This window comes from Rana temporaria, chromosome 3 (genome assembly GCF_905171775.1).
Source record: "Rana temporaria chromosome 3, aRanTem1.1, whole genome shotgun sequence".
NCBI classification, from domain to species: domain Eukaryota; kingdom Metazoa; phylum Chordata; class Amphibia; order Anura; family Ranidae; genus Rana; species Rana temporaria.
Window position 1 is genome coordinate 367,445,117 of NC_053491.1, and position 23,191 is coordinate 367,468,307.

General features: G+C 44.2%; 1 protein-coding gene across 4 annotated transcripts in view; it reads left to right on the plus strand.

The window, feature by feature from the left end:
• Positions 1-23,191, plus strand: part of SOX5 (SRY-box transcription factor 5) — a 282,377-nt gene that overhangs the window by 130,474 nt on the left and 128,712 nt on the right. For all 4 annotated transcript variants that reach the window (XM_040345422.1, XM_040345423.1, XM_040345425.1 and 1 more), the window contains one exon: positions 12,240-12,326. In XM_040345422.1, the coding sequence (XP_040201356.1) occupies positions 12,240-12,326 (87 nt within the window). The remainder of the gene's footprint in view (positions 1-12,239; positions 12,327-23,191) is intronic.

The following is a 23,191-nucleotide window of genomic DNA, read 5'->3' on the forward strand; positions in this document are numbered from 1 at the left end:
TATTATTATCATACGTTTATATAGCTCTCACATATTCTGTAGTGCTGTTCAGAGAACACTGAGCCAGTCACCTTAGTCTCTGCATCAAAGGAGCTTACACTCTAATGGCCCACCACAGTCACACACTATTATCATAAATGTATATATCTCTGACATATTCTGTAGTGCTGTTCAGAGATCACTGAACCAATGACGTCATTCACCAGAGGAGCTCACATTCTAATGTCCCATGGGCCACAGTCACCCACTATTATTATCATACATTTATATAGCTCTGACATGTTCTGTAGTGTTGTTCAGAGAACACTAAGCCAGTCATATCAGTCTTTGCACCAGAGAAGCTTACACTCTAATGTCCCACCACAGTCACACACTAATATCATACATGTATATATCTCTGACATATTCTGTAGTGTCATTCACCAGAGGAGCTCACATTCTAATTTCCCACCACAGTCACCCACTATTATTATACATTTTATATAGCTCTGACATGTTCTGTAGTGTTGTTCAGAGAACACTAAGCCAGTCATATCAGTCTTTGCACCAGAGAAGCTTACACTCGAATGTCCCACTACAGTCACCCACTATTATTATCATACATTTATATAGCTCTCACATATTCTGTAGTGCTGTTCAGAGAACACTGCGCCAGTCACATCATTCTCTGCACCAAAGGAGATTATAATCTTATGCCCCCCCCCCCCAGTTATTATTATTATACAGGATTTATATGGCGCCAACAGTTTGCGCAGTGCTTTACAATGTTGGGGCAGACAGTTACAATACAATTCAATATAGGAGGAATCCAAGGGCCCTGCTCTTTGGAGCTTACAATCTAGGTGATGGAATACATATAAGGCAAGATTTGGGTAAAAGCTGTACAGTCTCCCTGTATTTTTCTGGATTTTGGTAGGAAACTGGCTCACCCAGATACAGGCCACCTAAATTCACCACAAACATACAAACTCCATGCAGACAGTATCCTTGTGGAAACTGAATGCAAGACCTTTGCGCTGCCAGATGACGGCGCTGACTGCTTGATCACTTTGTGGGCCAGTAAGGTTAAATGGGTTGTAAAGGAAAACCTTTTTTTCATAATAAGCATCCTTTTACCTGCAGACATTCCTCTCTTCACTTCCTTATTGTTCGTTTTTGCTCAGAAGTTGCTCTATTTCTTCTCTGTTCTGTTCACTTCTTGCTTGTCTGATTTTACTGACCACCGTGATGGGAGGCTTTACTGCGGTGGTCAGTAACATGCTCACCCCCTCCTGGGAACTACATCTGTGCGGCAGGACGCTCTCTACGTGTTAGAGACTTCAAGGAGGTGTGAATTACTGGGCGTGCCGCAATGTATACTGGGAAATGTAGTTCTTACATGAACGAGCGATGCAAACCAGGAAGTGAGTGAGAGAACAGAAACTAGAACTCCGGAGGTGATAGATGAAGGAATTTAATAGGTATTTACTCGTTTTTTAACAGAATCATTCCACTATTCTGTCTGTCTACCTTGCAGACATTAATTTTAGGCAAAAAAAAACGTTTTCCTTTACAACTCCTTTAATGCTCATACATAGTATAGGTTTTCCTTGGGCCGTCCTGAGCAGCGCATGGCTCCTACAGACACGGTTATTTCTGTACAACTCTGTCATCTGCCTTCTGTTTAACATTTTAATTAGCAGATTGCCTCCAGACTTTTTTCCTTCTGCACTTTGCGGCAGAATTGTTCCGAGCGACCTCTCCAATAATTCCCTCTCCTCACACCGAGTGTCTCCTGACAGTTTTTCGGAGATCTACCCTGCCATTGTTGTTGAGATTTCTTGGAAGATCTGTGGGTGACGGAGAGGGAGAGAGAAGAAAAGCTTCAGAAACCCGATAACTGCGGCTTTAAGTCTGTAAGTCTCCTGTTCCTTTACGAGCGCACCACCGCGAATATTTTGTCTAGCTGCAGGGGAAAAGCTTTGTCACACAGTCCTCTGACAATAGACTTAAAAGTAAAATGCTTTGCCTCAGATGCCTGGAGGTAGTGCAGCCTATTGTGTGAGTACAATGGCCTTCTATTACTGCATTCCTGCATCGCATAGGTTTGTCAGCCCTTTAATAAGTGACAGACCTCGCTTGCAAAAGCCACATTCCCGGCCCTCTCCGCCTGTTCTTCAAGAATGTCGAGGCAAAACACCGAGGGGGAAAAAAATGTCACCACTTATTCTTCTTGTGTTTCCTAAATGGTTATTCTACGAGATACTTTCAGTACATCAGGGAGAATCTATACAAGAACGAACTATAAGCTGCAGAATGTTTCCTCGCTGTGCCGCCGCCTCGCATGTTTTTATTTACTTTTTTTTTTTTTTGCAAATATACATTTTTATTGTTTTTTTCAAAAGAATAAGAAACGGAAGGAAAAAACAAAACATACAGAGAAAATATCTTGCATCATAAAATGCAGCAACTGACGCTTACAAGTATATAAATTACTATTTGCTTTTTATTCATTTAGAAATTCTTGGCATACATTGCAGATCCCTACAGAGAACATTACAGCAGTTACACTCTGCACCAGAAGAGCTTACGCTTTTTTTGTTTCCTCTCAATCATTTACTAGAATTAAAGCTGAACTCCGGGAACAGTAAAGACAATTGAGTTTCAGTGGGGATACCCCCACACTGCAAGGTTTAAAGTGATGTCACAATGTAGAGCAGGGATATGCAATTAGCGGACCTCCAGATGTTGCAAAACTACAAATCCCATCATGCCTCTGCCTCTGGGTGTCATGCTAGTGGCTGTCAGAGCCTTGCTATGCCTCATGGGATTTGTAGTTCTGCAACAGCTGGAGGTCCGCTAATTGCATATCCCCGATGTAGAGTATACGATTTCCTATCATCTGTGCCCAGTCTTGCCACACACAGTTAATCCAGCTCTGAGCAATCCTCTTTTATTGTTCAGTGAAATAAAACAGACTTACAGAGAAGAACCTTAGTCCGTCCCGCCCCCTTGCTGTGAGTGACAGGTTATTTACATATCTCATGCACTAGCCTGGAGACGGGCATTCTTTTTTAATTCCCACCCCCACTCCTTTTCTGAAGTCATGTGGTCACTTTTCTGGATTTTGACTGGATGTTAGTGATCATGGCAGAATTATGTGTAAGGAATACATGGGAAAAAATGCATGTTGACAAGGGGAGTGTAGAGGTGGGCGGGGAGTCTACTGACATTACGACTCCACCCACCGAGCTCCAGACAACAGATCCACCCACAGAATCTGCAGTTTTTCAACTGCCATAGTGCTGATCTATAAGGATATAGATGCCTCCTGCATGTATCCTTACCTGTCAAATGTCTCCCCTCTGTCTGTTATAAGAACTCTTATAACAGACAGAGGGAAGACATTAGACAGGTAAGGATACATGCAGGAGGCATCTATATCCTTATAGATCAGCACTATGGCAGTAGTTTAGAAAGGATGAGAGTGGGTTTACATCCACTTTAAGTGCTCGTTTATGTCTAGGGGCATGGGGAAAGCACTGCCCGATCCTCTGCTCCCGCAGGCCTATGATGCCAGGCTGGTCCCCACTGCATTTTATCCTCTGTTCTTCATGGGTTGGATGCCCTCTGACATCATCAAGACAATGGCAGGGCCCATAGCCCTGCATCGGAAGTGAGGGAGCTGAGGAACAGTCCAATGCCAGAGCATAGGGGAGCACAGTCTGCCAGGGAAACTCTGACAAATGCCGCAGTGCAGTAAGGGAACACTGGGCCATTTACCTCAGTATCTGCATCACAGGAGCTTACACTCTCCTCTCTCCATCACATTTACACACAATGAAAAAACAAGAGGTGGTGGTCTGTCTTACTATTTATTAGATTTGGGAGAGTGACACAGTCAGTGAATTTTAATTCTAAAGCATAATTTAATTATAGTCACATTGTAAAAAGCCAACAGGCAGCTGATGTGAAATATGGCAGTTCGCAGGTTAGTGTTTACAGAATGCTGGATAGTAAGTGGTGATCAGTCTGGTATATCACAGAAAGTGGCTTTTAGATTATTTTTTAAGAAATGTCTACCTTGTGTGCCTGTCCTTTGGTTGTCAATCTATGACTAGCGGAGATCAGCACCATGTGCAGCTTCAGGAAATGTAGAATCAAAGGGATAGGATTTATTGGCCGATGGAGCCAACAAGGCCCATCCCAGGAGCCAGTACTGAGAGCAATGTGCCGGTGTTCATTCGCTGACATCCTTCCAGAATCCTTTCTTTAGATCTTTGTAAATCACAGAACGAGGACAAACATCTAGAAGTCAGAGTGAGGTCAGGTCTCCTGTACGGGTTCAGTGCAGCGGAAAGCATTGATCAATATGTCAGCCAGGCAGGCAGCATTTTCAGAACTACTGAAGGCTTGAAAAACAGTTTAAATGACTTCAGTGTGTTTCAGTGTAGATGCAGCTCCGTTCAGTATTTCCATTGCCTCCTCGGAGGGGCCCTGCACATGGACCGGACTGCGTTGGTAGCAATCGCTGCTTGTGTGTGTTTTGTTAAATTTCCTGGACTATAATGCAGAGTATTTGCCTTCACCGGATCTCATGGTACCAAAGTATGCAATCCAGTTGCAGTGCGTTTTTTCCGAGTAGTGCGTTTGGTGCGATGCAGTGAGATTTGGGCTGAAAACATGCACTGGACTCGAATCGCACAGGAACGTGAGCGCGTTTCTGTGTGATTCTTGGTGTGAACCAGCCGTAATTGGCTCCTTTCTAAATTGGTTTGGTATGTACAGTATATGCATGCATGTAAGATGGGGAACTTAGATTGTAAGCTCAGACACCCTCCCTCCCAGAGTGTATAGCAGGTTTGTTGTGTGCCTGTTGCTGGATGATTCATAGATGACTTGATTGGTTTTACTGTACTGATGATTTGTTGTCAGGGGTGGACTGACAACTCATGGGGCCCCCGGGCAATAGAAGATTATGGGGCCCCTGGGCTTACAGATGGCCACCACGCCAGGAGGCATTGCATAGGCAGGGCAACTAAAATCTCAGGATTTTCACATCAAAAGCATGTCGGTTTTGGACATATCAGGGACAGATGTAAAAAAAACCACAGATTTTTACATACTGTCCCTGGTTTTATTGAGCCTGGCAACCCTGATGGGGCCCCCTAGTGGCATGGGGCCCTCGGGCAGTGCCCGAGAGTCCCAATGGTCAGTCCGCCCCTGTTTGTTGTCATGCATTCATTTCCACCAAATCTCACAACCCCAAATGTTTCTTTCTACATGCGCCATCTCCTCACTGTCGCAGTTGTTCCTGGTCAAACTCCATTCATCAGAATCTTTGCCGATGGAAAAGTAACTTGTATTGAATCCTCAAGGCTGAATGTTGATTGAATGGATTAATAATTACCGATTTATCACTTTTTTTTTTTAAAGCGTCACTAAACCCACATCATAAACTATCAATAAATGATGTATTACAGTACACGCTGTTCATACTCCGTCACTATGAGATTCATTTTCTGTAAACCTCTTGATCCTGCCATGCTTCATCTCCACCTTCTGTTCCTGTCCCCAATTCAGCTAGGGATTTTGCAGCTCTAGATGCAACTCTGCACATGCTCAGTTTTCAGTGAGTTTCTATGCGGAGCATTTCCTCCCTCTCACATCTGAGCAGCCCAAGTGACTATGGAGTCACTTTTGTAGGCATATACACAGTGGTAAATGGCAACCAATTCACTCCCTCCCTCCTCCATGTCCACTAACCAGCTAAACACAAGGGGGGCTAGACAGTGTAGATCAGGGGTCTCAAACTGGTGGCTCTCCAGCTGCCTGTGGGAGTCATGCTTGTAACTGTTAGCCCTGCAATGCCTCAAGGGACTTGTAGTCCTGCAACAGCTGGAGGGCCGCCAGTTTGAGACCCCTGGTTTAGATTAATGGAGGCCTCACCCCACTCTTATTCTAAGACACATGCTGGAGGGGCATGAAAGAGACTGTGACTAGCATAAATCCACCCACACCATGTTATTTCCACAAAATAATAAATATTTTATATCAGATATATATTCGTAGAACAGTTTAAAACAGTTTGATATTATTTATTTTTGCTCTATTTTCCAAAGGCTGTTTGTTTTGTTTTTTTGAACATGTGACCAGCAACAGAGGACTAGAAGCTCCTCCTGCTTATGTTTCCCTGCAGACAGGCTGGGAAAGATCATGTGACAGCTGTATATCTATTAGGAAAAAGGTACTTAGATTTTTTTTTTATATTAAAATAATTCCAGTGCCATCATCCACAAACAGAAATAGAAGGGACAATCTAAATTAAACGGTGTGTGTTTAGTATCCCTTCAATACGCAAACTATTTGCATCGCCAGCAGTAACCAAAGTTTGTGTGCTTATCGAAAGCCAGGCCACAGCACATCCCAGAAGCCAAGTCGTCATTGCTAATAATAAAAAACAAACGTACAGATGATCCCTAAGTTTCTCTGGACGCCGAGTCCCAGACCTCTATTAATTCCAACCCCCAGCTAAATCCGGCTTTCATTGTCCATCCTTGGTTGAGAAGTCCTTTCGATCAGACACCCAATCATATCACTAGAATTCCTTTCTCTAAACTACAATGCTCTTTGTTAGCTTCTAACTAGCTGTGGAGTCCTAACAATAATTAGCTGTGGAGTCCTAACAATAATAACTACTACCTGGCAGATCACAAAAACTTTTCAAAGAAAGGAGGATTGGAGGTCGCGACCCTCGGGTTAGGACCTTTTCAGCTCCAGAAGGCAGTGAACAGGGAATTCTTGTTTTGAGTGCAGCTTCCAGCCAACACAAAGCAATAAATATTTTTGAGCCATCTTATAATTAAATGCAGCGGCTGTGCTGTGCATCCGTGGCTTGTTAACCCTTCCATCGCCGCAGACCACGTAGATGGAGCTGAAAGCTTTTTGGCCGCGGACATGACGAGGAATCACTTTGCGCATCCCTCCTCTTTTCTGTGGGAAAATTAACCAGGTTCCAGTAATTGTTTGTCCTTCAGAAGAGCCTGTCGCTTTGATAAGTTAACAGGCATTGGGTTTTATGTTCCTAGCAGGGGGGATTGTAATGTCCAAACAAGCCGGTACGCACATAAACACCAGTGAGGGGGCAATTGCCATATACTTTCTTAAAAGGGAATATTAAATGGCAGCATTGTTATTAAGCTGAATCATATTGGGACTCTTATCTTTGCGCGCTCTATTTTCTTGCTGAATGGCGGCGTCATAATCACGGTTTTGAAAGCGCCGGGTAATTGTCAGCCGTCTCAGCTCTGACATGAGTATACAATTACATTGTTGAATTCACTCAATTGTCCTCCACATTTGAATAGCATTTGTATGCACTGCCATCAAGGGGGGAGCGATCGGCAGCGTTAAGGTCAGCGTGGCAGAATTGAATGTCAAAATAGCGGGGCGGGGGTTGCTGGGATCACAGTGCGGTGGTTCTACCCTCGGCGGCACAAGGAAAGTTTGTTTTGCAGGCTAGTTTCCCTATCGGTGTATTGTGGGTATATGTAGATGCTGCAGGTGTGTGTGTGTGTGTGTGTGTGTGTGTGTGTGTGTGTGTGTGTGAATTACTTCACATGTGCATTTGTTGAGTTTTGTTTGTATTCAAAGGCATCAAATCAACCACCACAGATTAATAGATTACTTGATTGCCTGTCGGGTGCATCTGTAAATTCAAGGAGTGCAGAGGGGAAGCTGACAACTGAGCTGCTAATTGAGAGGCAGTTGCTTAGTGTTGTCAGCCTCTGACAGGGAGATCCGATACTGGCAGGATCTCCAGGAAAGAAAGTTCACGGAAAAGATTTGCTGCGGAAAACTATACAGGGAGGTATAATGTCAAACAAATCGCTTTGGGGTTTATAGACAGCCTAAATTAAAAACGTATTGTTTAAGCCCTGGTTCACACCAGTGCAATTTGACAGTTCCAAATCACATGACAAGTCACACCCTATTGCTGGCAATGGAACCCCTCAAATTGCACTACTTCTTTTCATTGCGACTTGCGTAGACTTCTGTTGAACAAAGTCACAAGCCCCAGTGAAATCGGAGGTGCAAATCACACTGATCTGTGACTTTGAAACTTTTTTAAGTGTCAACATTTTTAATGTAAATCTTTTTGATGTATCGTCATTTTATATATTTAAGATGTACGTACTAGTTGTGCTCAGCCATTGTGCTACCTGCTTATTAGTGCTGTATTGTGATTGTGCTTTCCTGTTCCTCCTTCTCTGTGTCTTCCAGACAGGTCTCACCCATAGAGAACAATACACTCTCTGGGTGAGATTTAAAGTATATGTGAACCCCCTACCTTGTTGTAACGCAACTCATTCAGTTTAAAATAGAATGCAAGGCAAAACATTTGTGTTTACTTTTATATACAGAAAAAACGTTTTTTTTTTTTTTTTTAGATCACATAAGCGCTATTCTCAGCTGCATAGGGAGCGTGGGTGGTAGAGATTGCAGGGGGAATGTCAGCAGAGAAACAGCAGTTCACTGATCTTCCCAGTGGCAGACTGTCCTCCAAGGTAGACTTCAAAGAAGAAAACTGATCACACTGGGATGGATGTGCTTCCATGCCCGGGAATGATCAGTTTGAAATAGGAAAGCAGGGAGGACTGGCAGAATCGCCATGAATTTCACTCAAAGGCAGCAATATAAAGAGTAAAGCCCCGTACACGCGATCGGAATTTCCAATGGAAAAAGTCAGACGGACTCTTTCCATCGGAGATTCCGACCTTGTGTGTGCCCCATCGGAGCAATTCCATTGGAAATTCTGATGAATTCCATCAGAGTTTAGATAGAGAACATGTTCTCTTTTACTCCGATGGAATTCCAATGTGATTTTGGTCGGACAAAGGTCCGATCGTGTGTACGGTGCTTAAAGTGGAGTTCCACCCATTTTTTTATGTTTGTCTGTGCTGCATGCCCTAATCTCATAGTGTTCAGAATGGACAATTTTTATTTAATTTGTTGCTTGTAAATACCTTTATTTTGTAGTCCTTCATTACTTCCTCCTTCTTATTTGCCTAGGCTATTTGCAAGGGTTTCTGGGATGGGCATCATGTTTCCCAGTAGTCCTTGCAAACCTGACTGAAACCTATTACATTGCTTGTGCACTGAGCATGTGCGAGATATGCAAAGCTGAAATCCAGGAAGTCATACAGTCTGGCTTCATGATGCCCACACTTAAGATGGCCACGGTCTATTTCTAGATTATAAACTATTTAAATGCTGTAACAACCTAACAAAACGGACCTTAGTTTACAGACTAACTTTACTAGAATACATTAAGCTTGTGTATTACAGGGGTATTTATATTTAAAAAGTGAAATTGTGGGTGGAACTCCCCTTTAAAGGATACTTTCATAAAAGTACATGGTGCAGCAGGTATATATCGAGAATATTAAATGTTGGGTTTGCATATTTTTTAACCTCAGCAGTTGATGGCCATATACTAGTATACAGATTGGGTGTATGAATTGGCTCAGTATGAAATGTGTTTTTGTTTCCTCTGACAGCTTTAAAAAGGAACAAGTTTTGTTCATTGATTGTTGATGATCATTGCGACACTATGCTAAGACCATTCCAGTATTGGTATTTGTATAGGTGGTATCAGGGAATATGTAGAAGCACCAGTAAGTGTCCCTGTTCCTCAGTGTTCCCTACTCCTGAATTTGATATCTTTCTGTCACCACGGATATTTTCCATCTTCCCCCAGCTTGTGCCATTCTTTGTAAATAGCGCCTAGCGGTTTGAATGTTTAAAGTGGAAATACACCCTCCAAGCCCTTGCACATGAAGTCACCATTATGGCCTCAATTTTAATTTGCAATTGCTGCACAGGTAATCAGCTATGACACCAGCTATAACGGCTTGAAAATTCAGTTAAAAGCCGACATAAGCACACTGGTAACTGTGATAGTGATCACCAGAAACATGCTGTTTAATGTAACTGTTTTGCAAACCATTAAATGTTCCATTGAGAACACAGTTTTCATGATGTCGCTGGTGACATTACAGGTGCCGCTTGGGTAAATATCTCCTTAACTGTACACGTTTACCTATAGGTAGGCTTTTTTTATTTGCTTGCCTGTAGGTATAAATTAAAAAAAAAACGTAGTTCTGCTTTGGGCTGGGTTCTCATTGTGGTAGCACAAGTGTTGGTGCACTGTGGTGCTATTCATTCTTAATGGAACCCCAATGCACATACATTGTAGCACACCAAAACACATGGTAATGTACTTCCATGCGTTGTGTTCTACATGGCGAGAAACCGTACAAGCGCCTGTTGTGGTGCATTAGGCAGCCTGTTCAAATGGATAGGCTACATTAACAACACATGTTAACATTGGGCATAATGTGTGTTCATATGAGTGCATTAGATTTAATACCACACAACAGTGTGAACTCATCCTGGCCATACATGTGGTGATTCAGCCAGTTGCAACCACTTTTGATTCACTAAGAGCCGGTTCACACTGGGGCGACCTGGGCTCAGACTTCAAGTCGCCCCAAGTCGCGCGGTCGAGAAAATCAATGGAAGTGAATGGAGCAGTCTTAATGTACACTACTGAAGTCGCTCCGACTTCCGAAAAGGTTCCTGTACTACTTCAATCCGACTTCTAGGCGACTTGTACCCATTGATTTCAATGGAAGCCGCCTCAGAAATCGGATCACTGTCTTAACTAAAGAAGATAACATACATTACTCAGGCAAACCCCTCCCTCCCCCTCCCTCCCCACAGAGCTGATTGTTGTTTGATTGGCCACTGGAAAGCCTCCTGTCCTGGAGGCTACTTGAAGTTGCCTTGTACTGTCCTGGAGGCAACTTGAGAATCACAAATACGATTATACGGTTCTCTTTCCAAACCACCCTGGAGTTTTTGACGACCAGAATTCAGTCGATTGCAACCTTGGGACTGGTTGATAAATGATCGGTTTCAATAAAGAAGGAAACATTATTATGGTTAAAGTGAAATGTCAGGACCTTACAAATGGGCTCACGTTTCCAGACACTCCAGAATCTTGTGGAACGCCCAGAAGAGTGGATATTAATGGCCATGGTTCTGGAATGGGATGTCCATTACATTTATAAAGGTTTGATGGCCAGGTGTTCACATGTTTGTGACCAGAACTTGTATTATACTTTAGCCTTCCTTTTCCCATAGGGCCCTGAAGGAAGTCACATGTGTTATTCCACCACCTCAGACAATCGGTTCTGTTGTTGCCTTTTACAAATATAAATGTTCATCATGGCTAAAATGGCTTTGTTGGACAGCTATCATTTGTGGGTATCCACAGACATGAGGCGATTGTTGCCCAATCTGGTTTTCAACCTGCCCCGTCACTGCTGCTTTCTCACATAAGCCTATGTTAAAGGGGTTTGCATGAGCCTCTATCCTTACCATGCCATAGTATTCGAATATGAGCACACCGGCGACCTGAGCACCTATGTCTCAAGCTGGATTAAAGCTGTTTTTAGGCTTTCAAATCCTGCCTACATATACAGCCTTTCTGTGATGAGCATGACTAACTTAAATGGTCAATTTAAAGTAGAACTAAACCTATCAATTTAACGGTTTTACCAAAACCATTACATTCCTGGAATGCAGGGATTTCTAACGGTCACATTTGCTTGTGTCCAAAACCAAACGGTGAAATCAGCAAATGGCTGGTGTTATAATTTATAACATGTACAGTACCATGGCAACTGCAGATCAAACAGACTAAGATGGCAGCTTCCTTTGCTGCGAAGGATAGGAGGGTTTAGTTTCACGTTATTCTTGCTATACATGGCCCAAATTTCGGCTGATTCCTGCTGAATTGACCAAAATTCAAGCTGTGGGTGGCATTGCCAGCACCACCTGGCTTGACGAAAGCCAATACATTTTTTAACAAGGTGGACATTTGTTGGACAAACAGCGGCTACATCCAGTTGGATGCAGTCAAAATTCAGGTATTCAATCTAATAAAGGATATCTAACCATGTATTGCTAGCCTTGCTTCTGTAGATCAGACCTAATGTAGGAAGGAGAGAGGGATGGAGGAGTTGGGTCCAGGAGTAGTACCAGCCTGAGGTTTGGGGTTGATTAGCTGTGAGATAATATAAAGCAGCAGGTAGGACTGGGATCCTCTACCCCCCCCCCCCCCCTTGTTAGCACCGTGACTATCATTGTGTACTGAACTCTTCCACTAAAACTTGTCCTCTTCTTTTTTACAGAAACGCCCAGCATTGAAAAGCTTTTGTCGAAGGACTGGAAGGACAAGCTCCTGGCCATGGGATCGGGGAACCTGGGTGACATAAAAGGTGAGAAGAAGAGTTTGGTGTCCATTAGATAAGAATGAGGAGGAAGCCGGCCTTGTTACATGGTATCGTGAGATACTTTCCCTCTAATTGTCCTGCGGAGTCCCAACGCTGAACAATACTTCATCCGCAGCTCTTCCTCTCCGCAGAGCATTGTCTATTGTCATCTTCTTCCTCTCTCCTCTCTATTGTTTTCTTCTCGGCTCTTCACACAAAACAGTCCACCCACAACTGTTATATAATTGCCGATTTCCACAGAGGGACTGGTTTACATTTTTAGTTTGATGCTGTGCTTGTTCTTCTATAGGTTTGAAATGTTTTATCACTTTGCTGCTGCAGTTCCAGGGAATTTTGATATCTTATTGCAAGGAGAACTGTTCAGATTTGAAATGTTAAGATTAGTGTTTGTAGACAGACGGAAGAAAATGACTTTGAGTTCCCATATGTAGCAGGAACAGGGATGTGTCCTCTTCAGATATATTCAGTCATGTTGAAGAAAACAATCAACAGCTGGCAAACGTTGCCGGGCCGCTGCTTGAGAACCCTAAAGGCATCACTGAGAGGTCCATTATGGCTCTTGCTGTGGGGCCCGAGTGCTGTGCAAGGATCCTAGTACAATATACACTTGCGCTGTACCTAATTATGACAGCGGCAAATTCAGAAGATAGAAAACCTTTCCAAGGGTTCAGGGGTGCTTTTGCTTGACAGATTTAACAGAAATCTGTCATGAAAACAAAATGGAGGCTGCCATTGTTAACCTCCAATCTGAAAATGCTAGTTGCCTGGCCATTACACGAGTCTGTGACTTTAGTATTTTTTGAGTCCCACACCTGGAACAAGCGCATATATATATATTAAAAGAAAAGGAACGTTCAAATTCCATATCTGAATAATTGTTTCAGGTCAGTTACTTGGTACTGAAATGTACTGAAAGAGGATCAGTTTGACTACCAGGCAACTAGTATTTTTAGAAGCAATACTCAGCATGCAATTTTTATCCTTTTTCAAGCACATTCTTAAGCTTAATGCCGCGTACACACGATCGGGCATTCCCACAACAAAACCGTGGATTTTTTTTTCAACGGATGTTGGCTTAAACTTGTCTTGCATACACACGGTCACACAAATGTTGTCGGAAATTCCAAACGTCAAGAATGCGGTGACGTACAAGACATACGACGGGCCGAGAAAAATTAAGTTCAATGATTCCGAGCATGTGTCGAATCGATTCCGAGCATGCGTAGGATTTTGGTGCGTTGAATTGTGTACACACGGTCAGAATTTCCGACAAGAACTTTTGTTGACGAAAAAATTGAGAACCAGCTCTCAAATTTTTATTGTCGGAAATTCCGATGGAGCGTACACACGGTCGGATTTTCCAACAACAAGCTCACATCGAACATTTGTTGTCCGAAATTGCGACCGTGTACGCAGCATTATACACACAAAGGCCCGGATTCAGAAACGAGTTACGACAGCGTATTTCCGGATACGCCGTCGTAACTCTGAGTTGTGGGGTCGTAACTATGCGACTGATTCATAGAATCAGTTACGCATAGATTTCCCTAAGATCCGACCGGCGTAAGTGTCTTACACCGTTGTATCTTAGGCTGCATATTTACGCTGGCCGCTAGGTGGCGCTTCCGTATTTTTACGCGAGGAATATGCAAATGATGTAGATACGCCGATTCACAAACGTACGTCCGCCCGGCGCATTTTTTTACGTCGTTTACGTTAGGCTTTTTCCGGCGTTAAGTTACCCCTGCTATATGAGGGGTATCCTATGTATGCACGTCGTTCCCGCGTCAAATTTCGAAAATTTTACGTCGTTTGCGTAAGTCGTTCGCGAATAGGGCTGTACGTAAGTTACGTTCACGTCTAAAGCATTGACGATTTGCGGCGGAATTTCGAGCATGCGCCGTTTGTAAAATACGTCAAATACGTGGGGTCACAGTGAATTTAAATAAAACACGCCAACATAATCCACATTTGAATTAGGCGGGCTTACGCCGGACCACATACGCTACGCCGCCGTAACTTAGGGCGCAAGTTCTTTCTGAATACGGAACTTGCGCCCCAATTTACGGCGGCGTAACGTATCTGAGATACGTTACGCCCCGCCGATAGATACTCCAATGTATCTGAATCCGGGCCAAAGTATTTTTAATTTTTTGGGCTGCAAGTGCTGATTGAATGCCGATCAGCTGCTGGTTTTCCTGCATGCTCGTTCCACAGAAGCCGGCCTTGAGACTGGATTCTGTTGCACGAGGAGCTGTACACTTGGGCCAAAAGTAATCCGGAAACTGCCAAACCAACGGTGTGTACCTAGCTTTAAACCTGGGAAGGTTTGCACAAAATGTATGGCACAAGCAGATTCCCCCTGACTGCCAGGTCTCGGGAAGAAATGATCGATTAGACTGGTTTAAAAAACGTTTTGATTTGTCACGGTTTTCCTGAAGAGATAAGTCGGCACCGGTGGTCACCACCTCACAACGCAGGAGTGCAGTGTCTGTTCATGGCGGTACCTGGCCAGCAAGACCCCTCGTAGCGATAGTGTCTGCTAACCTGGATTAGATGTTTGCAGTCTGGTGTCATAAAATATCTTTATGTATCTAAGATGCTGACGTGTGCTGCCATTACAGGTAACTTTCGATCCCTAGGGGGGGTTAAAAAATGAACTCCAACTTTAGAAGTCCTGAAACTGCTTCTAGATAGTCCCCACAAAGCTGTAACCAGAGCCTGGTGTTTTGGCGCGCTCTCTGGCGTCTGGTTACTACCTTTTGGACAGAGCACCTTTTATTTGTCCCTCATCAGACAAAGTTTAGTAACGGTGGCAAAGCACAGGGCGGATATTAGGTGGGGTGCAGCTTTGGCAGAAAGCTGTGAAAACAAGGCTCAGTTTATTGTTCCTGCCGACTAGCGTGACACTGGCAATTACTGTCCATTGTTTGTGTGGGGTTAGCAAGGAGGCAGGATGCAGTTCAGGCCTCCCCTCTGGGGTAGATTAATTTGACATGAGTTCTCTCAGGTCACAAAGGGCGCTTATTTACTGCCTGGAGAATGAGAAGTTTGTGCCACCGCTGGCCCACAAAGGCAGATTCAGCTGCTGCACAGCTGTATTTAGTGAGACAACACGGCCTGTGTACACTCAGCTGTCCGACACTGCTAACAAAGACATTCTGTGCGAGGCCTGCACATAGCCAGGTATTCTCGCCTGCCTGTTTGCCTTGGCACGTTCGCCCTTCTTGTTAGAGTCACTCGAAAACACCATTTTTACTCCAGTAATTCCATTTCACTCAGGAGAAGTTGAGAATTTCCGGAAAAACACATTTAAACGTTAGAGAACTGACAGCGGCCAGTGTGGAGTATGCCTATACAGGAGCTGCACCGTACACCGGAGGGGTGTAAGAAAGATTGCACAACTGTCCATATCACCCAAAACTGATATTTATATTAGGAGTGGATATTGATCGGCTGAATTAAACACTTTTATATTATTTTATATTGCAGTAACAAACTTTTTAGGGCATATAGAGCATGCACTGTCTGTGTTAGAGGAGCTTACACTGTAAACATCCATAGTCTTATTTATTTGATATATCGCTGACATTTTCTGTAGTGCTGTACAGAGAACACTGGGCTACTCACATCTGTCTCTGCACCAGAGAAGCTTACACTCTAATGTCTCCACCACAGTCACACAATATTATTATTATACATTTATATATCTCTGGCATATTGAACGATGATGTACAGGGAACACTAAGCGAGGCACACCAGTCTCTGGAGGCACCAGAAGAGCTTACATTCTTGTCTTCCCCACAGTCACACACTGCATTATTATTATTATTATTATTATTATTATTATTATTATTAATACACATTTCTATCACTTTAACATATTACACCGAACTAGTCATATCTGTCTGCACCAAAGGAGCTTACATTCTAGTCTTCCCCACAGTCACACACTGTACTATTATTATTATACATTTCTATCGCTATAACATATTCCAAAGTGCTGCACAGAGAACACTGGGCCAGACATATCTATCTCTGCACCAGAGGAGCTTACACTCTAATCACCCCCCCCCCTCTTTCCCATACAAACAAGTCCTTAAACATGTGACTATGGGAGACCTATATCCTGCTACTGTTGGATTATGAAAGTAAACACTTAAATCTAAGCCCAGGACCCCCAGTGTGCAGAATGTCTGTATCTCACTACCCCACCATGAAGCTTCTCCTTCTGCAGCCCAGTATTGCACTGTAATTCATACCAGGGTTGCAGACTAGCCATTACACACATTGCAGTTGCATTCATCCAGCAGTAAACTCCCCCACATCAGCCATTAGAAATGTCCATTCTGCTGCTTTCCCTCTGCATCTCCTAATGGGAAAATTAGCTGAAAATGCCCATCACCCAATAGTATGCAAGTTCTCTTGTGCTTTATATTCAGCAGTATTTCTATCAGTGTTTTCTCAGTCCAGTCATGTTGGTGGTTGGATGCAGATGTTGCAGAATGCGCAGCGTTTAGGTGTGCGGACAGACAGGATATGACCCGGCATTTATTTTTAGTTAATGAAGAAGTAAATGGTATCGGATGGCTGTGATTTCACCTGGGCGGGGGTTTTATTAAGGGGATTAGTCCGTCATCTAATTGGCGATAAATAGATTAACTCGTTCTGCATTTGTGAAGTTGTCAGCCCTTCCAGACAAATTAGCCTTCCTGCGATTTATTCCGCTCGGCTTGGCGCACCAAGGCCTTGTCAGATCTGGGTGAGCAGGAACAATGCTGAGGAGCCTGTGTAAGGAAAGTTCTCCCCTTGCCTCCCACAAGTGTGAGTGCATGCCACTGGTTTACACCACAGTTTACTAGTGCAAGGGTGTTCCTTCGACCCCCTGCTGGCCTGACAACTGTGCTGACTGTGACACCCCCACCCTCTTACAATGGCTCATTCATGTCACTAACACATCTGGAAGAGTGTCACCTTCAGCTGCTTCTGTCTTTCTCTGTGGACCTGTCAGTAACTTAACAGGCCTGCATGAATTACATGTCACAATATACAGCAACAGTATCATTTCTCAGATTCATATTAAAAGCTCTTCTTGATCTCCAGTCAGTGACTTTGCTTTGGCCCAGATGTTGTCATCCGTCTGCTGCACCAACTGTGCCCATCATAAGAGGTTCTCACCATCCCTGCACTGATTTCCCCTAACTGTACACATGATGTGCCCATCATAAGAGGTTCCAACCATCCCTGCACTGATTTCCCTGGACTGTACACATGCTGTGCCCATCATAAGAGATCTCCACCATCCCTGCACTGATTTCCCCTGACTGTACACATGCTGTGCCCATCATACGAGGTTCCCACCATCCCTGTACTGATCCCCCCTGACTTTACACCTGCTATGCCCATTATAAATGTTTCCCACCATCCCTGCACCGATTTCCCTGGACTGTGGACATGCTGTGCCAGATATAAGGGGTTCCCGCCATCCCTGCATGTAGTTTCCTAGACTTTACACCGATGTGCCCAATATTAGGGGTTCCCGCCATCCCTGCATTTAGTTTCCTAGACTTTACACAGCTGTGCCCAATATTAGGGGTTCCCACCATCCCTGCATGAAGTTTCCTAGACTTTACGCCCACTGTGCCCAATATAAGGGGTTCCCACCATCCCTGCACTGATTTCCCCTGACTGTACACATGCTGTGCCCATCATACGAGGTTCCCACCATCCCTGTACTGATTCCCCCTGACTTTACACCTGCTATGCCCATTATAAATGGTTCCCACCATACCTGCACCGATTTCCCTGGACTGTGGACATGCTGTGCCAGATATAAGGGGTTCCCACCATCCCTGCATGTAGTTTCCTAGACTTTACACCGATGTGCCCAATATTAGGGGTTCCCACCATCCCTGCATGTAGTTTCCTAGACTTTACACCGCCGTGCCCAATATTAGGGGTTCCCACCATCCCTGCATGTAGTTTCCTAGACTTTACACCGCCGTGCCCAATATTAGGGGTTCCCACCATCCCTGCATGTAGTTTCCTAGACTTTACACCGCCGTGCCCAATATTAGGGGTTCCCACCATCCCTGCATGTAGTTTCCTAGACTTTACACCGCCGTGCCCAATATTAGGGGTTCCCACCATCCCTGCATGTAGTTTCCTAGACTTTACACCGCCGTGCCCAATATTAGGGGTTCCCACCATCCCTGCATGTAGTTTCCTAGACTTTACACCGCCGTGCCCAATATTAGGGGTTCCCACCATCCCTGCATGTAGTTTCCTAGACTTTACACCGCCGTGCCCAATATTAGGGGTTCCCACCATCCCTGCATGTAGTTTCCTAGACTTTACACCGCCGTGCCCAATATTAGGGGTTCCCACCATCCCTGCATGTAGTTTCCTAGACTTTACACCGCCGTGCCCAATATTAGGGGTTCCCACCATCCCTGCATGTAGTTTCCTAGACTTTACACCGCCGTGCCCAATATTAGGGGTTCCCACCATCCCTGCATGTAGTTTCCTAGACTTTACATCTACTGTGCCCAATATAAGAGTTCCCACCACCCCTGCTGTGTCTTTTATTTTATATTCTGAGAATGCAACAGGAAAAGCTGGAACACCCCAAAGTGGAGGTCCATATAAAACATCACTTTTAGGTGGTTTGGCCCTGTCTGGGTTTTGAAGGGGCTACACTTATGGCCCCCCAAAACTGACCTGTCCCTAACACTAGCATAAAGAGTAAAGCCCTGTACACCCGATCGGTTTGTCCGATGGACCGTTTTCATTGGACAAACTGATCGTGTGTGGGCCCCATCGGTTTGTTTTCCATCGGGGGAAAAAAATAGAACATGTTTTAAATTTTTCCTATGGATAAAAAAACGATCGTCTGTGTGGAAGTCCATCGGTCAAAAATCCACGCATGCTCAGAATCAAGTCGACGCATGCTCGGAAGCATTTAACTTTATTTTTCTCAGCACAACGTAGTGTTTTACGTCACCGCGTTTGGACACGGTCGGATTTTTGACCGATGGTGTGTAAGCAAGACTGATGAAAGTCAGCTTCATCGGATATCCGAAGAAAAAATCCATCGGATTAGATTCCATCAGATATCCGATCGTGTGTACAGGGTTTACTGTTGTGGAAACGTTGGCCGCTGTGTAGTAGCGTTGGGAGTGCCAGTATATGGAATTAAAAGTGAATATCTGGGGGTAAAATCGCACTGTTCTCTCGGCTCCAAAGGGAGAATGTGTGAGAGATTTTATACATTTTTTTATTTATTTTTTTTGTTTGGAGAGTTTAATAGTTGTGGAAGTAAACATTTGCAGAGCCCGCTGAATTAATACATTTTGCGTGTTACGCCCGGCTGCATCGTATATAATTAATCCCCCAGACAATAGAAATTCTCTGTGATTACAGAAAGCCAGAAACTCTTAATTTGTGAAATAAAAGCGTCATCGTCTGCGGCACTGCGAGCCGATTTATTCACGAGAAACACACACAGGACGCCTTTGTGGCTCTCGCCGCTGTCGGCGTGCTCGGGCGCTTACTGTATTTGGCTTGCTCGAAGTGCAAATCCCAGCAGGCGAGGCTACACCTACTGGCCATGGCGTTTTTAAAACATAATTGTTCGTCACCGACGCAGCTCGCCGGCCTTCCGTGACCTCGTTTGGTGAACGTTGAATCCGCGCGGCAGCTGTTTCCAGTTAGGCAAACAATTCAACAGCTCCGGCGAGCGCACGGCTGGTTCACGCTTACCGTGTCCCTGGATTACTGTCACCTGTGTCAGCGGATCGCTACAACAAGATATTGCTCTGTAGGGATGCTCTGTGCACTCGTTGGAGGAGTCTGCCCCATTCACTGACACATCTCCCCTACCTGGCCACCAGATTGTCCTGGAAAGAGACTGATGGGGAAAAACATGACTTTATTCAAGTCGATTAATGTGGCAGATAAAATCTATATATCTAGCACCAGTAGTTTGTATAGCACGGGGATCCTGCTCCTGAGAGCTTACAATCTAAAAGGAAGTACCTGTGGAGGGATAAGTTGACGGGGAAAGTAAAAGTTCATGTAGTGGTGGGTTATGCCCCGTACACACGATCGGAAATTCCGCCAGCAAAAGTCTGATGTGAGCTTTTGAACGAAAATTCAGACCGTGTGTATGCTCCATCGGACTTTTGCTATTGGAATTTTCGCCAGCAAAAGATTGAGAGCTGGTTCTCAAATTTCCCGACAGAAAAAAAATCCTATCGGAAAAATCTGATCGTCTGCAGCAATTCCAACACGCGAAATTCCGACGCATGCTCGGAAACAATTCAACGCATTCTCAGAAGCATTAAACTGAATTTTCTCGACTCGTCGTAGTGTTGGACGTCACCGTGTTCTTGACGGATGAAAGTTCAGATAACTTTTGTGTGACCGTGTGTATGCAAGCCAAGCTTGAGCGGAAGTCTGTCTGAAAAACAACCCAAGATTTTTCTGACGGAAAATCCAATCCTGTGTACGGGGCATTAGGCTTCCCTGAGGAGATAGGTTTGCAGCAATAGAGTAGAATGCAGATGGACAGATTGGGATAGGGAGTGCCAGAGGATGGGGGAGGCCCTGGAGAAGTCCTGGAGGGGACAAGGGGTTTAGAGAGCAGGAGGTTATTGGGAGTAGCAGAGAGGGGATGGTATTTTGAGAGGAGGTTGGTGATGTGGCTCAGGGCAGAGTTGTGGATGGCATTGGAAGTTAGTGTTTTAAGTACTATCTGTCTGTCCATCATATATCATCATCTATAGATAATGACAATAATTATCACAACATTAAAGGCTTGTTCACACGTGACTAAATTTCTAACGCTGAACAAATGCTCCTATAGTGTTGGTATAGACATTAGACTCTCTTTAATGAACTTTAGTATGGGCGTTTGACTGACGTATTACAAGCGTTAATGAGGAGTTAAAAGCACTTCCCAAACACCCTATGGGCAGTTTAGAAGCGTTGGATGAGCGACACTAACGCTTCATGTTTTTATAGTGTGAACAGCTCTAAGTGCTGTCCATTGTATCCTTTTCATAGGCGTTTTTAACACCTCTCAAACGCTTTTAATACCAGTGTGAACTTGGCCTAAGGTTCCATTCATACTTGTGCGACTCAAAAGCTATGCGATTTACATTGCAACCTAGATGCAACTTTAAATGGGGGCAACTTGGGTGCGACTTGGCTATTGCACAACTGTCACATTGTTAACATTAAGATGCGACTTTCATGTGACTTTTGAGAGTTGACGTTGCAGTCTATGGCACTCAAGTCGCATCAAAGTAGTGCAGGAACCTATTTACAACTGCAACTTCTATTGAAATACATGGGCTGTGTGACAGTCACATGCAAATTCGCACAAGTGTGAATAGAGCCTTAGAACGAATTTTTCCCCGAAGAACTATGAATTTGTCATTGCTAACTTCTACTTCTGAAAATACTACTTGCCTGGCACTTAGCCCCATTCACACCGATTTTGACAAATCTGAAACAGATGACAAGTCGCACCCTCTTGTTGGCAATGGAACTGTTCAAATCGGTGCGACACTGACTTTGCGGTGCCGCACCAATTTGAAAAAAATTCCTGCACGATTTTTGGTGATGTCTATGCAAGTCGCACCTGAAACCTGTGCATGAAGTCGCACAGATGTCATCCAAGTCGCACTGACATGCGGATTTAGAATCGTGCGATTTCAAATGAAGCCGCATTATTTCAAAGCTGCATTCAGTGTAAAAGGGGGCTTCTGACGTTGATGCTTCGAATCGCTAACCTGAAACAAGCATGCAGAACAGGAGCTGCAAATTCTCCCCGACTCTCCTGATCAGAATCATTTTGGGTCGCTGATTTAGAAAGTTACTGGGATAGGAAACCCGCATTTCTAGCACTGGTCTCCCCCTGTAGCCCTCTCTTCTAGTTGGCGGTGGTTCTGTACTGGTCACATGGTTGGAGAAGTGATTAGTGTCGGAACCAATAGGACACACAGATCTTCTTCAGGACATTATTTTAGGTATTAATCTCTGTTGCTGGGGACCGTCAGGATATGCAGCCTTGGAATCTCCTGACAGGCTTTGAGATTAATCACACGTATTGATTACCTGCTTTCTTCTGCTTATCGGTGTTATTTATGATCCATCGATTCTGCCATGCGTGAGAAGTGCGCTGTACGTGACGGCTCATCCTCTGGCATTGCCATAAATATTGGAAATGGGATGCTACTCTTTAAAGAGGAACTCATTTTTACATTTAGCCCATACAGTTACAAAGAAATGGCTAAACCTACTTCTAAAACCCCACTGCCCCTAATTTGTTGTCATCCCCCGCTCACTTGCTGAATTTCAAAAATGGGCTTGAAATGTTGACATGTTTTAGGCATTGGAAATGGGTGGGGGAGGTGAATGAAGGTTGCTAACATAATTTAGGAGGAGGAATTTAGCTTTGCACAGGATTTTTTTTTTTACTTAGCTTAGTGAGCAAATTGAAATTGTGCTGACTTCAGTCATCCATCAATCATCATGCCATGCTTCACTTTTCCCTATTAAGATTCCCTGTTCCCTATGAGTAGTATTTGTGATTTGTTGTTTCCTGCATTCAGTGATTGAGATTCCTTGTTTCCCTGTGTGCAGCCATTGAGATTCCTTGTCCCCTGTGTGCAGCCATTGAGATTCCTTGCCCCTTTGTGCAGCCATTGAGATTCCTTGCCCCTTTGTGCAGCCATTGAGATTCCTTGTTTCCCTGCGTGCAGCCATTGAGATTCCTTGCCCCTTTGTGCAGCCATTGAGATGCCTTGTCCCCTGTGTGCAGCCATTGAGATTCCTTGTCCCCT